This window comes from Arabidopsis lyrata (genome assembly GCF_000004255.2).
Source record: "Arabidopsis lyrata subsp. lyrata unplaced genomic scaffold ARALYscaffold_6, whole genome shotgun sequence".
Lineage (NCBI taxonomy): Eukaryota > Viridiplantae > Streptophyta > Magnoliopsida > Brassicales > Brassicaceae > Arabidopsis > Arabidopsis lyrata.
The window spans coordinates 24,815,361-24,829,855 of record NW_003302550.1 but is presented as its reverse complement, the minus strand read 5'-3'; the positions used below and the strand labels follow the sequence as shown (position 1 = coordinate 24,829,855).

The 14,495-nt window shown below is 36.5% G+C and overlaps 1 protein-coding gene across 1 annotated transcript; it reads left to right on the top strand.

The window, feature by feature from the left end:
- The first annotated feature begins 4,485 nt into the window (after positions 1 to 4,485).
- Positions 4,486 to 14,493, top strand: LOC9309021 (mediator of RNA polymerase II transcription subunit 12). Its single transcript, XM_021023222.1, has 14 exons — positions 4,486 to 5,195; positions 5,754 to 5,805; positions 5,909 to 6,062; positions 6,145 to 6,204; positions 6,419 to 6,524; positions 6,902 to 6,970; positions 7,077 to 7,130; positions 7,243 to 7,347; positions 7,489 to 7,635; positions 7,718 to 8,062; positions 8,143 to 10,460; positions 10,559 to 13,168; positions 13,296 to 13,608; positions 13,704 to 14,493. Exons 3-14 carry the CDS (start codon positions 5,938 to 5,940, stop codon positions 14,157 to 14,159), a joined length of 6,708 nt encoding a protein of 2,235 aa, XP_020878881.1. The 5' UTR covers positions 4,486 to 5,195; positions 5,754 to 5,805; positions 5,909 to 5,937; the 3' UTR covers positions 14,160 to 14,493.
- Positions 14,494 to 14,495: the final 2 nt, after the last annotated feature.

Below are 14,495 nucleotides of genomic sequence, written 5' to 3'. Positions count from 1 at the left end.
ATATTATAAATATTTAAAACGTTTTATAAAAATAAACTTTTTTAAATGTTTAAATAATTATAATATTTTACTTTTAATAAAGTTTAAATGTTTATAATAATTTGAAACTATTTAAAAGTTTCAATAAAAAATATTAGAAAACATTAAACATGAAATACATTGGATAAGAAAATAAAATATATATGATGTGATTGTTAACCATATAAAACATGTAATTGTTGTAAAAGGTTTTAAAAGATTAGAAAAATTACACTTACCAACCAAAACTCGGATCCACAGGTTTTAATAAAAGTATATATCATAAAAACAATTAAAATACATAACATTAGAATAATGAAAATTAAGAATAAGAACTTTATTTTATTAACAAATTCATTTCCTTTTTACGTTAAAGAAAATGATTTTAATAGAATGGACTTGTTATGTTAGCCTATAAAAGAAAATCATTTACAAACATTATGAGGAAACATGAAATTATGAAAATGTAAAAAAATACTGGACATTAAAAAAAATTCGTATCTGAAGATAAGAAGAAGGACTAACTAACCTTTTAATGCATACCTTATTTGATAGTTTCTTTGGAGACGGAGTTGATGATGTCCATAATTTCCAAAGATCTTAAAATCGAAAGCTGCAACATAAGAAAAGTAGGTGACAATTAATTTTTTAAAAGAAAACAAACGTGAAATATAAAATGTACTAAGAACATTGTTTAAAAGAAGCCATATAAATCTCTATTACGAAAACGTTTAGTATTGTGGATCAATGGTTGAAAAGATCTTTTTTATATAGATGAATGAAAAGTACTCGAGAAGTTTAGGTTTGATCTAAAAATTAAAACAATTTTGCAAATATTGGAAAATTAAATATTTGATTCCTAATATATTCGATTTTGTATTATCAACTGAATAACGTCTATATGCATGGTGGGATTTATGAATGAGGAAAGCTAATTAAAGATATTTCCATTTGTTTTAGGAAGTTTGTTGAATAATATCTAAACGAAACAAAAAAAATCTTTTAAAGATATTTTATGAGAAATAATATATTCGCCAATTTGGGTTGGGGATCAAGTATATGAAAATCTCGTAAATATTATATGTTATATTTATTACATATACTAATTTTCACATTGTAGTTATTTAAATCAAAGAATTTAATGAGTTAATTATGGAATACAAAATATTTATGTAAATCAAAAAGTTTAAAGAACCAATAGCGCTGGAATTGATTTTTTTGCTATAACGATTACTAAAACATTTAAGTAAATAAAGATATTTCGTTATGATTTTTCAGCATATTCGAATTGTTGATTATTTCGAAATTTAAGGATGTTTAAGAAATCATGATTGATTTCCGATTTCATAAATTTTGATTAGAATTAAAAATAAAAGATTTAGTATTTAGATAAGGAATATACTATAATAAGGATTATTAGTACTCGAATATATTAGGAATATTCGTATTGTTAGTTTATTTAATTCAAAAATTATAATTTGCGGATTTAAAGGAAGATCTTCTCGAGATTTTAGGCATATAATCGAGATTTTAGTAACAAACTGTGATCACATTAAATTTTCGAAAGATTTGTGTCGAAATTGTTAGAAACAAATTAGGATAGATAATGTTTGGTTAGTATCTTTTTAATATTTTCAAATCTTTAGAATTAAACTCATTGACATTATATTGTTGAATTTATTTTTTAAAAATGACGTAATATTAAATAAAAAAATAAATAACTAACTATTTTCATTTGATGGTGTAGACAAATTATTATTACTATTTATGTAATTTAATTACAAATAACAAAAGTTAATTTTTATAACAAAACAAATTATTTTCGTAATAACAATTTTTCCCCAAATCAATCTTTTACAAAATATTTATTTTAATCACATATTCTTTCTATATAGAAATAAATAGTTAAATAATTATGGTTAGAAGTAGTTAAGGTAAATAACAAATATGGTTAGTTTAGATATATTATATATATTTCTAATTTAGGTGTTAATTAAGAATTAATGTCGTTTTTATTACAAACTTCCTTAAATTTCTTATTCTAGATCCGAATAGAGTTAAACCCGGGTAAAACCCGGATCCAAAAGACTTTTTGCAAAAATCCCCTGTAAAAATGTATATGTAGATGTAGTTTGAAACTTGTTTAATGTACTCTCTCGTCATCTAGTATGCCAACCATATCATGATATACTAGTAATTTAAGTCAACACTTTAGACCTCTCTCCTTACATATAGCCATAGAGAGAGTCTCATGTTTTAAATTTATTAGTATGTCTAACGTCTCAAATGAATCTTACGTGAAAAAACTTGTATGTCAATGTTACTAACTTATCATAACGGACAAAAATGAAAAGAGAGAAGGTCATATGATAAGTCATATTTACAAAACGTAATAATAAAAATTATTCAAAATAAAATTACTAAATTAATATGAATTTATGTATCAAACATCTAAAGGTACAACACAAGTAATTTTTTTAGCCATCACGAAGTAGTGACCATTGATATAAAAATTTAATAAAATAAAAAGGGTAGAATGAAATTTAACCATGGGAGCTGCGAACCTCCGTAGAAGTCTATCTCCACTACATGCTGAAGTCGAGGCCCTTCTCTGGACGATGAAGTGTATGATTGGTGCAGATAATCAAGAGGTAGCGTTCTTTACAGACTGTTCAGACCTGGTGAAGATGGTGTCTTCTCCAACCGAATGGCCGGCGTTTTCAGTGTATTTGGAGGAATTTCAAAGCGACAAGGAGGAGTTTTCATCTTTTTCTTTATCTTTAATTTCTCGTAGGGCTAATGTTAAGGCGGATAACCTGGCACGAAAAGTTCGTACAGAACCGCTTCATATCACCTATGTAAACAACATTCCTCAGGAATGGCTCTTTTGAGCTCTAATTAATTGCGGATGACAAAAAAAAAAAAAAAAGTAGTGCTTGATACATTAGTATAATTTTTTTTTTAAAAAAAAAAATCAATTAAGAGAGATATTAGTGAAAGATTTAAAATAACAAAAGACTTTTGATTTTCCTTCAATAAATTTTACTAATCTTTTAATTTAAATAATATAGAATGACACATGTCATTTTCTTGTATGATGATGTGGCACTCATATGGAGAGAGTTGACCAATTTTCATATATATGATTTCTCATTGTTTGATTTGAATAACTTTTCGTGCCAAATAAAAAAAAACAAATGAAAGTAATTAATAAATAATAAATACTGTAATTTAAAGGGTAATTGTTATTATTTTTATAGGTCAATCCGTTGTATTATAGATCGTAAAAATAATAACTATTACAATGGTATGACCTATAAAAAATAATAACTATTAATTTTTAAATTATAGTAGTTGCTTTTTATTATCTTCATTCTTTTTATTATGTGACGTTCCTTGATTTGAATAATAAAAAGCGAATAAAAATAATAAATAATAAGAACGGTAATTTAAATAGAAAACGACAATTTTTATTTTATTTTAACATGAATCTATTTTATACTTTCAACTATAAAAACAAAAAGAAGATTGTCAACACAATTTTCCATTATAAACAGTTTTTAAATCATTCAAAATTTGATTTGTATTAGTGTTGTTCTATGTTACCATAAAAAATTCAATCTCGCTTATTGTATGTTGGTGATACATTATATTTTAAACAGTTATTAAACCAATATTCTGCTTTCTTATTTCAAATTATTTGATTTGAGTAATAAAAATAATGAAAGTAATAAACAATAACGACCGTAATTTAATAGAAGATGACAATTTTATTTTATTTTAACATGAATCTAAATGATATGTTCAATTGTAAGAAAACAAGAAGAATACATCCAAACAAAAAAAATGTTTAAACCACTGATTTTACAATTGATCTAAGCAAATATAGATGGGATCATAGTAATGAATTCGAAATCTAAGACCATGCATAGGAGCTTTAAAAATCTGAAAAATCCCAAAAAGGAAATAAAAATGGATTCACAAGACGAAACCCTTGTTGCATCCACCATCATGTCAAAACTGGAAAAACGGCCTTTTTCAACCTCAACTATTTGCCGGTGAGTTTTTTCAACCCAAACTATGATCCCCAGTCGATTTCAACCTAAACCCAAAAATAATTCAAAAGCGAAACCTGAACTAATGCAAATGAGCCGATTTCAACACGACCTGAAACGGTATTAGTTCGGAAGTTAACGGTTGCTCAACCTTGGGTAATTCTCTCTCTACAACATTCAGCAAATCCTGAAAATAAAATCAAATAACCTTGAGAACCGTTAACTTCTGAACTAACATTGTCTCGCGTCGTGTTGAAATCGGCTCATTTGCATTAGTTCAGGTTTCGATTTTGAATTATTTTTGAGTTTGGGTTGAAATCGACGGGAGGACATAGTTTGGGTTGGAAAAACCAGTCAGCAAATAGTTGAGGTTGAAAAAGGTTTTTTTCCCTGTCAAAACTAGTCTCTCTAATAAATATACTATTTTACCCATTTAGCCCCTAGGAGCTAGGGAAGAAGACGCAAGGACAAAATCGGTAATATAAAAACCAGAAAAGGTTAAGATTTTCTTACCAGAAGAGTGTGTGTTAGATCGAAATTCGATCGATCAATCGAAAAAGAGTTTGTTGTTGCTTCTATTCGATTCTTCTTCTTCTTCTTCTTCTTCTTCTTTTGGTCTTGTTTTGGTGTTGTTCTGTTCCTTCTTCTTTCCTCGAGCACACGAAAACTATTTCACATCCCAAATTACGGAATCACAAAAATCTGCAATAAAGGAATTTTACACAGCAGAGAGACTAGAGAGAGAGAGAGAGAGAGCATTCGTCGTCCTCATTACACCAAAAAGTGCACAAGAGAGGAGAATGAAAAAAGAGTCAAACTTTTAACCAAAGCCCAAGACTCTTCTTTGCTTCTTCTTCTTCTGGGCCTTGTTATTTATTGGTTTCGTATTTTCCTTCTTCTTCCTCTGTGAATCTCTCGTGCTCTAGATTTCCCCTTTGTTGGAAAACCCTCAATTTCTTCAAAGCTCCAAGCTTTGATTCTGTCTTCGTGACCAATCTCTCCCTTGATTCGTCGAATCTCGGGTTCTTCTTCGAGTTTATCTCATCAGGGTCGAGGAATTTGCTGTCAAAACCCTAACTTTGGTTCGACTCCGGATTGTGGGGTCATCTGGAGCTCCTATTGGTTAGTTTTCGATTTGAAACCCTAGTTTTTTTTTATCGTACGGATTGGTATTGCTTGCGTAGTTGGATTTGGTAATTTGATGATCATGGTGATTGTTTTCTAGCTCATACAAGGATGTAGTTTTGTTTGCTTTCTATCTGGATTTGTTCTTCTCTTTCTTTCTTTCTCTGGTATGTATGTAGCTAGAGGCACTCTGTGTTTTCAACTGGGAATAAACACTTCTTCTTCGATAAAAGCATATTCATTTAATTCAGATTCTGTTTTGTTTATAGAAATATTGTTCATGATGATTATTTATATATACTGGAAATTGAGCTTTTCCAGGATTTCATGTTTTCTAAGTTTGGTTGCTTAATTGCCTATTGAGCTCTTTTGAGCAGCGGATCTGTGATATGATTTCAGACAACTATATTTCATAGGAAAAAATGAGAATTAAAGCCGAGTTTCAAAATTTCTTTGCAGACACAATATCGAGACTATATGTAAACTTAGTGTTTTCTTCTTCTCTTATTATGAATTCAGTGTAAATTCAACACCAGGGGTACTTTTATGTTTCAGGGTTTACTTCCTTCAATGGGGTTGCGCTGTCGCCAGTGCTAAGTTTTATGCTGTAAGGAGAAATTGAAAATTAAAGTGGAAGTCAATGCAAAAGTTTCTTATGGTGCTAGACTGTGGATTAGTTCTTAGAGTTTATTATGGTATGTTGATGTCAGAACCAGTATGCTGGATATAGTTTGGAGAAATGCAAAGGTATCATCCTGCCAACTGCACTAGTGCAGTCAACAATAGTGCTATAGGTGGTGCATCCGCTAGGGACTCAGGACGAGCTGATTCCTCTTCGATTGGAAACTATTCCCTAAACTCCAGGCATGTTGATAGAAAGAAGTACTTACCTAGCATTTTATATGTTGATACATTTAAAGACGTGTGAATACTTTCTTTACTGCAGGAGACCACCACCGTTGACACCCTACAAGTTGAAGTGTGAAAAGGACGGTCTGAATTCCCGGTAATTCCTCTTTGACCTTATCCCTAGTTTAGTTTTTGGATAAGCACAATATACTTGAGTTCGAATTTTGCTGGTTTGGGTTTGTAGCTTGGGATTCACTCTTTTATATCCGCAAGGCTATGTCCTTGGAATGCTTGTTAATGCATGAAGTTGGCGACTCTTTTCCATTCTTGATTTACTTCCCTAGATGATTTGTACTTTTTCTCTATTGCAGATTAGGGCCGCCTGATTTTCATCCTCCAACATCAAATTCTCCCGAAGAGAATCTGACCAAAGAGTACGTTCAATTTGGATACAAGGAAACTGTTGATGGACTTAAGGTGCGATCAACTAAATTTAGCTATGCTTTCTTGTTGTGCTTTTTAAAATTTTGTAAAATCCTAGTGAATTATTATTGACATGTTTGCAATAGATATAAAGGTCTTAGATCTTATTTTGGACCCGTGCCTACGGTATTTTCCTATAGATGCTCGGCAGTAAAATAGGAATAATTTCTTACTGAGGCCGAATTTTCATTGTAACTTGATAGGTTGTAATGATGATTTCTTCAATGTAGTCTCATAAGATGCTTACAACTCAGAAAGTCGACATTATTAAAAGTTTCATCTTTTCCGATGTTAGAGTTTTTAATTCCTTATTCCACTAGTTTTCGGCGCATTATCTTGTAATTGAGGTTCTGGACCTTTTGCCTTTATAGGAATCCGAAGAAATTATATTGTCCCAGGTCCATACTTTCTCAAAGCCTGTTGTACATAAGTGCAAAGAGGTACGGTAGTAGAAATTATAGACACTGTTCTCTCCCTTATATTTGTGATCTCTATTGGAGTTCATTTGTGTTTCACATGAAATGAAATTCAATTTTTATCCCGCAGGCAGTCAGAAAGTGTCTTAGAGCTATCAATGAATCTCGTGCACTGAAGCGCAAGGTAATCAAGAGATTCTCAGTCTCCAATCCTTTTCAATTTAGATTTTGTGCAGAATTTCAGTCCCAATCATATCGCTTATAATTCATAATCGCCCTAATCAATTAAATGACAGGCTGGTCAGGTTTATGGGGTGCCTCTCTCTGGTTCGCTTCTATGTAAGCCTGGATTTCCAGAACAAAGATCATGTGGGGAGGAGACAAAGAAAAAATGGATCGAGGTACCCTGGCATATCATTATGCTTATCTAAACTTCTTACCAATTCTCCTTTGATTCATGTTTGTTACCGTACTCGTGGCATAACTGCCATATATTCTTAAAGAAGAATACTTAACTCATTCTTGCTCTCATTTTTTCACAGAGTTTATCACAACAGCACAAACGATTGCGCTCTTTGGCTGATAACATTCCTGGATATAGGAGAAAAACCTTATTTGAAGTCCTTATAAGGAACAATGTCCCACTATTGAGAGCTACTTGGTTTATAAAAGTGACTTATCTCAATCAGGTACATTGTTGGGCAAGAATTAGTATCTCTAATTGATTTCATTAGGTGTTGGAGGATATCAATTTTTGCTAATAATTTGCAGGTGCGACCTAGTCCTGCTGCTATTTCTTCAGGAACACCTGACAAGACACAAGCTTCTCGGTGTGAGCAATGGACAAAAGATGTTATTGAATATTTGCAATACCTCTTGGATGAACTTTTGTCACGGAATAGCTCATTTACTGCTCAGCAAACTAGAGATAGGTCACCACAGATGCTTTATACAGGATCAATGCAAAAGAATAGTCCAGCATCAGCAAGCCTTTACGGCGAGGAAACATCTCTACATTTTAAATGGTGGTATATGGTGCGTCTTCTACAGTGGCACCATGCTGAAGGGCTTCTTTTTCCTAATCTCATTGTTGATTGGGTTCTCAAGCTCTTACAGGTATGCTGTTAGATTAATTGACTTATTCAAGATGGTTTTCTTTTCTCCAGCTTTGTGAATTTCCCTTTTGCTTACTGCAGGAAAAGGAGGTCTTTGAAATTTTGCAGTTGCTACTCCCCATTGTGTATGGTGTTTTAGAGAGTATTGTTCTCTCTCAGACATATGTACAGAGTCTTGTAGCTATTGCTGTCCGTTTCATTCAGGAACCTGCTCCTGGTGGATCTGATCTTGTTGATAACTCTCGAAGAGCTTATACTCTCTCTGCTCTAATTGAGATGGTTCGCTACTTAGTACTTGCTGCACCCGACACACTTGTTGCTTCAGATTGCTTTCCTCTTCCTCCTTCCATAGCAGCATGTGGACCTAATGATGTGAGCTATACGTCAAAGGGTTACGAGAAACTGGAAAAGCTGAGAAGTAACTCTGCAGAGAATTCTACCCAGTTTCAAGGAAGAGGAGTTGTTTCCCGGTTTGAGTTCCTTTCTTTTGATTATACCATTTCAACTATTCAAAGAAGTGCAGATGATTTGGCAAAGATAGCTAGCGCTGGTTACCCTCAACATAACGTGGCTAAAGCTGTTCAGGCCTTGGATAAAGCTTTGACAGATGGAGATATCAGAGCTGCTTACAGTTATCTCTTTGAGGACCTTTGCAATGGAGCCGTTGATGAGACCTGGATTGCTGACGTCAGTCCATGTTTAAGATCATCCCTTAGATGGATTGGCGCTATTAGCACATCCTTTGTTTGCTCCGTTTTTTTCCTTATAGAATGGGCTACATGTGATTTTAGAGATTTCCGTGCTGGTGTGCCTAAAGATATCAAGTTCTCTGGCAGAAAAGATTGTTCTCAGGTGTATTTAGTCATTCAGCTTCTGAAGCAAAAGATTCTGGGTGGAGAATTCGCAGCTCGCAAAGGAAAGAACAGTCGCAACAATTTGCTTGGTGTTTCTAAACCTAGCAGTTCAGTGGATGCATTTGAAAGCCCGGGCCCATTACATGATATCATAGTCTGTTGGATTGATCAGCATGAGGTACACAAGGGAGGAGCAAAGCGCTTGCAATTACTCGTTTTTGAACTTATACGTTCTGGAATCTTTAATCCCATAGCATACGTGAGGCAACTCATAGTTAGCGGGATGATCGATGTGATTCAACTTGCTGTTGATCCTGAAAGGAGAATGAGGCACCATCGCATATTGAAACAGCTACCTGGGTGTTTTGTACATGAAACCCTAGAGGAAGCTCAACTCTTTGGAGGGGATAAGCTTTCCGAGGCTGTGAGGACTTATTCTAACGAACGGCGCCTTCTTCTTCGAGAACTGCTTGTTGAGAAAGGTAAATATTGGAATAATATAGTTCTGTCAGATCAGAAGTCAAAGAAACATTCCACTTCCCTTCCGTCTGTTGTTTTTCCAAGGCCGTGTAATGCCATGGCCAATAGTGACGGACCTCGCAAACATACCAAGAGTCGTGTGGATATTGGAGAACTAAAAGAGCGCATATCAGCTCTACTGCAGTTTCCAGGTATGTCATGTGGTGTGAAAAATCCAATGCAAGAGGAATTCCAAAATAGTGTTAAGAGATCAAGTGGATCTGTGTATAGCAAGATGGATCAACCAGAAGCTACACCAGGGTGTGAAGACTGTAGAAGAGCAAAAAGACCAAAAATGAATGATGAAAAGAGCTCTTGCTATCAAGGGAATTCACCAATTGCATCAGATGAAGAAGATAACTGGTGGATCAAGAAAGGATCGAAAACTCTGGAGTCTTCTCTGAAGGTTGATCCTCAGATAGAGTTAACTAAACAAGTACCACGGGGTAGGCAGAAGATGGCGCGTAAGACACAGTCGCTGGCTCAACTACAAGCTGCTAGAATTGAAGGTAGCCAGGGTGCTTCAACGAGTCATGTTTGTGATAATAAAGTAAGCTGTCCTCATCATGGCCCTGGAGTGGAAGGAGAAAATCATAAGGTGGTTGATGTGTTTAGAACTTCCACCCCTGTGGATATTGTATCTGTTGGAAACTCTTTGAAGCATCTACAGTTTGTTTATAAGCGGTCTATTGCAGTTTGGATTACTACTGTGGTTCGGCAACTTGTTGAAGAGCCCCAAAAGAGCAGTGCGAGAGTTGGGCAGTTCAATAGAGGTGCTCCAGTTGAGGAGAAGAGCACAATTAGGTGGAAGCTTGGGGCAGACGAGCTATCTTCCATATTATTTCTCTTGGATATCTCTCTTGACTTGGTTTCAGTGGTTAAATTTCTTCTTTGGTTATTGCCAAAGGCCAACAGTACCCCAAGTTTTGCCGTTCAGGGTGGGAGAAACCTTGTAACTGTGCCAAGGAATGTTGAAAACAACATGTGTGAAATAGGGGAGGCTATTCTAGTATCATCACTGAGGAGGTGGGTTTTACTTCCTTCAATAAGTAAACACTAGTCATATATATTTTGACAATATATTTCTAGAAATTTAATCGGTTTGTATCATCAATTTCTTTCAGGTATGAAAACATTCTACTTTCAGCTGATCTTGTTCCTGAGGCCATGACAGCTTTGATGAACCGTGTTGCGTCACTTATGCCTAGTAATGGAAAAATTTCTGGATCAGCAGCCTTAGTTTATGCTCGCTATATTTTAAAAAGATATGGAAGTCTTCCCAGTGTTGTGGAATGGCATAACAATTTCAAAGCAACATGCGAAAAGAGGCTTCTTTCTGAACTAGATCATACACGATCAGGAAATGGTGAGTATGGGAACCCCCTTGGGGTTCCAGCAGGAGTAGATAATCCAGATGACTATATACGAAAAAAAATCAGCATCGGCGGTACACGTCCTTCAAGAGTGGGTTTCAATATGCGAGAGGTTGTGCAACGACATGTTGAAGAGGCGACTCATTATCTCAGAAAACTCACTGGGACAGGTACTATGAAAGCCTCACTTGCTGAGAAAAATGATGACGGGTATCAGGTGGCTCAGCAAATTGTAGTTGGACTAATGGACTGCATTAGACAGACTGGTGGTGCAGCTCAAGAGGGTGATCCCTCTTTGGTTTCTTCTGCGGTTTCTGCGATTATAAACAGCGTAGGCCTTTCCATGGCAAGGATTTCAGATTTCTCCTTGGGAAACATTTATCAGAATCATCCATCTGGCGTCGATTCATCTAATATTGCACGGTACATTTTACAAATCCATATAACCTGCCTGTGCCTTCTTAAGGAAGCTCTTGGAGAGCGTCAAAGCCGAGTGTTTGAAATAGCACTTGCAACAGAAAGTTCCACTGCTCTTGCTGGAGCTGTTGCTCCGGGGAAGGGATCACGAGGTCAGCATCAGCTATCTCCTGAATCCTATGATTCAAATGCGAACAATTCAACAAATGATATGCCGAACGGTACTGGAAAAATGGCGCTGAGTAGAGGAACAAAAATTACTGCAGCTGTATCTGCACTTGTTATAGGTTCTATCACACGTGGTGTTGTAACCCTTGAAAGGATTGTTGGTCTGCTGAGACTAAAGGAGTACTTAGATTTCGTTCAGTTCGTAAGGCGTACAAAATCGAGTTCTAATGGCAGTGCTAGGTCCATGGGAGCCTCTAAAGCGGAAAGCCCTATTGAAGTGTATGTACATTGGTTCAGACTCCTTGTTGGTAACTGTAAAACTGTTTCGGAAGGGCTGGTTTTGGAGCTTGTGGGAGAATCTTCCGTGGTGGCTATATCACGCATGCAGCGTATGCTTCCGCTGAAACTGGTCTTCCCACCAGCCTATTCAATTATTGCGTTTGTTCTATGGAGGCCTTTTGTTTCGAATAGTAACTCTAACTCCAGCGTCCATGAAGACACTCACCGCCTTTATCAGTCTTTGACAATGGCCTTCCATGATGTTATTAAGCACCTTCCTTTCCGAGACGTGTGCTTGAGAGACACCCAGGGACTTTATGAACTGATAGTTGCTGATTCCACAGATGCTGAGTTTGCATCGGTATTTGAATCGCATGGTTTGGATATGCACTTGAAGTCTGTGGCCTTTGCTCCTCTTCGAGCACGTCTGTTCTTCAATTCCATAATTGATTGTAAGGTGCCATCCTCTGGTTATTCCCATGAAGGAGTTAATGAAGCAAAAACCCGACACCAGGGAAATGGAACAAAGCTTGTGGACAAGCTTGTATCTGTATTAGATTCCCTGCAACCTGCAAAATTTCACTGGCAGTGGGTTGAACTCAGGCTGCTTCTAAACGAACAAGCACTTACTGAGAAACTCGAAAATCACGATATGCCTTTGACCGATGCAATACGATCTTCCTGCCCTACCTCTGAGGAGCCTGCTGCCTCTGAGTATGAGAAAAATTTCACTCAAATCCTCCTCACAAGGTTATTGGTTAGACCTGATGCGGTCCCACTTTTCTCAGAAGTGGTTCATCTGTTCGGTAGATCGGTTGAGGATTCAATGTTGAAGCAAGCTGAATGGATTCTAGCAGGCCAAGATGTTCTTTTTGGACGAAAAACAATCAGACAAAAACTGATTATTGTAGGTGAAAGCAAAGGACTTCCCACGAAACCTCAGTTTTGGAAACCTTGGGGTTGGTGCAACAACTCTACTTCCGATCATATTACAGCAAACAAAGCAGGGAAGAAAAGGAAGTTTGAAATTACTTCTATTGAAGAAGGGGAAGTGATTGAGGAAGGGTCAGGTTCAAAAAAGGTATTATTACCCCGGGCAGTAGAGGAGAATAGTCCCAGTGTTGGCTATGGGATTACAACTGAGAGGGCTTTTGTTCAGCTAGTGCTTCCATGCATAGACCAAAGCTCTGATGAATCTCGAAGTACCTTTGTGAATGAGTTGGTAAGACAGTTTAGCAGTATTGAGCAGCAATTAAGTTCAGTTACCAACCGCAGTACTACAAACAACAAGCACATGGGAACTGCTTCTTCTGGGTCTGAGATTTCATCAAGTAAAGGAAGTAACCGGAAGGGCCTTCGCGGTGGTAGCCCTAGTTTGGCAAGAAGATCCTCAGCCAATACTACTGACACTGCGCCGCCGCCTTCCCCTGCTGCTTTGAGAGCTTCTATGTCTTTGCGGTTGCAATTTCTTCTAAGATTACTGCCTGTCATCTGCGGGTACTGAGTCTCTTCCATCTTCTTTTCCTCATTCCGTTTAACAAGATTTGTTGAAAAGTCATAGGCTCTTCCAGTGTTACCGAATTAAAGACTGAGTTATCGTTTTGTATGGCAATTCATTTTTCAGGGAACCTTCATTTAGGAACACGAGACATGCACTTGCGTCTACAATAGTCCGTCTACTTGGAAGCCGAGTAGTTTATGAAGATTGTGCTGTCTGCTCTCCTCGTATTGAGGTATCAAAGGCAGAAACTGAATCAACAATAGATCCTTCTTCCATGGCAGATCTCTCTAGTGAAGTCTTATTTGACCGGTTACTGTTTGTACTCCATGGGCTGTTAAGCAATCACCAGCCAAAATGGCTAAAGCCAAGGCCTTCCTCTAATGAATCATCCAAAGACTTTACCTTGTTTGATCGCGATGCAGTAGAGAGCTTACAGGTTTGTCAAAAAAACTATAAAATTCTTTCGAATCCTTCTTGGCTGAAAATTACGACTCTTGAAGTTTTTTGTTTTTTTGCTTGTCAATAATGCAGAATGAGCTTTCGCGGATGCAGTTACCAGACACTATTAGATGGCGGATCCAAGCAGCGATGCCAATCCTCCTTCCTTCTCTACGCTGTTCTCTCTCGTGCCAGCCTCAATCTGTTCCGCCAACCGCACTCACACTTGTTCAACCCTCTGGATCTGCCGCTGCTGCTGGACCCAATCAAAGAAACTCCCCTGCCATATCGAAAACTGGAACTGCAGCAGTGCAAGGGAAGCTGAAGCAGACAATGTTGGCACCACCTCAACAACAAGAAGCAGATAACACGGATGTAGTTGACCCGTGGACGCTTCTCGAAGATGGGACAAGTTCAGGTCTATCAAGCAGCAACGCTTCAAACAGCAGCGACATGGCCAATCTTCGAGCCATCTGTTGGCTGAGAGGTGCAGTTAGGGTCAGACGGACTGATCTAACTTATGTTGGTTCAGTAGACGACGACAGTTGAATTACTCTACTGTTTCATAGTTTTTGATGATCATGAGAGCTCTGGAAAAGCAAGGAGCAAAAAAGCTTGGATCTTCGGGTGCCTTAGACTGTACTATCATTTATTGAGGGACTCATGAAGAAGGAAGTCTTAATGAAAGATCTCTCTGTTGTGGCTTCTTCAGATCTTTGTATTTTAATTACTAACCCTTTTTGCTTTTTGGTCATATCCCCCGGACCCATGCTGGTTCGGAACCCTGTTGTATATATAGGGGATTCGAAAATTAATTGTCTCAGTTTCCTGTTCCATTATTATTTATCCACTAAAAATTATTATTATTCCCCTGAATTTTACATT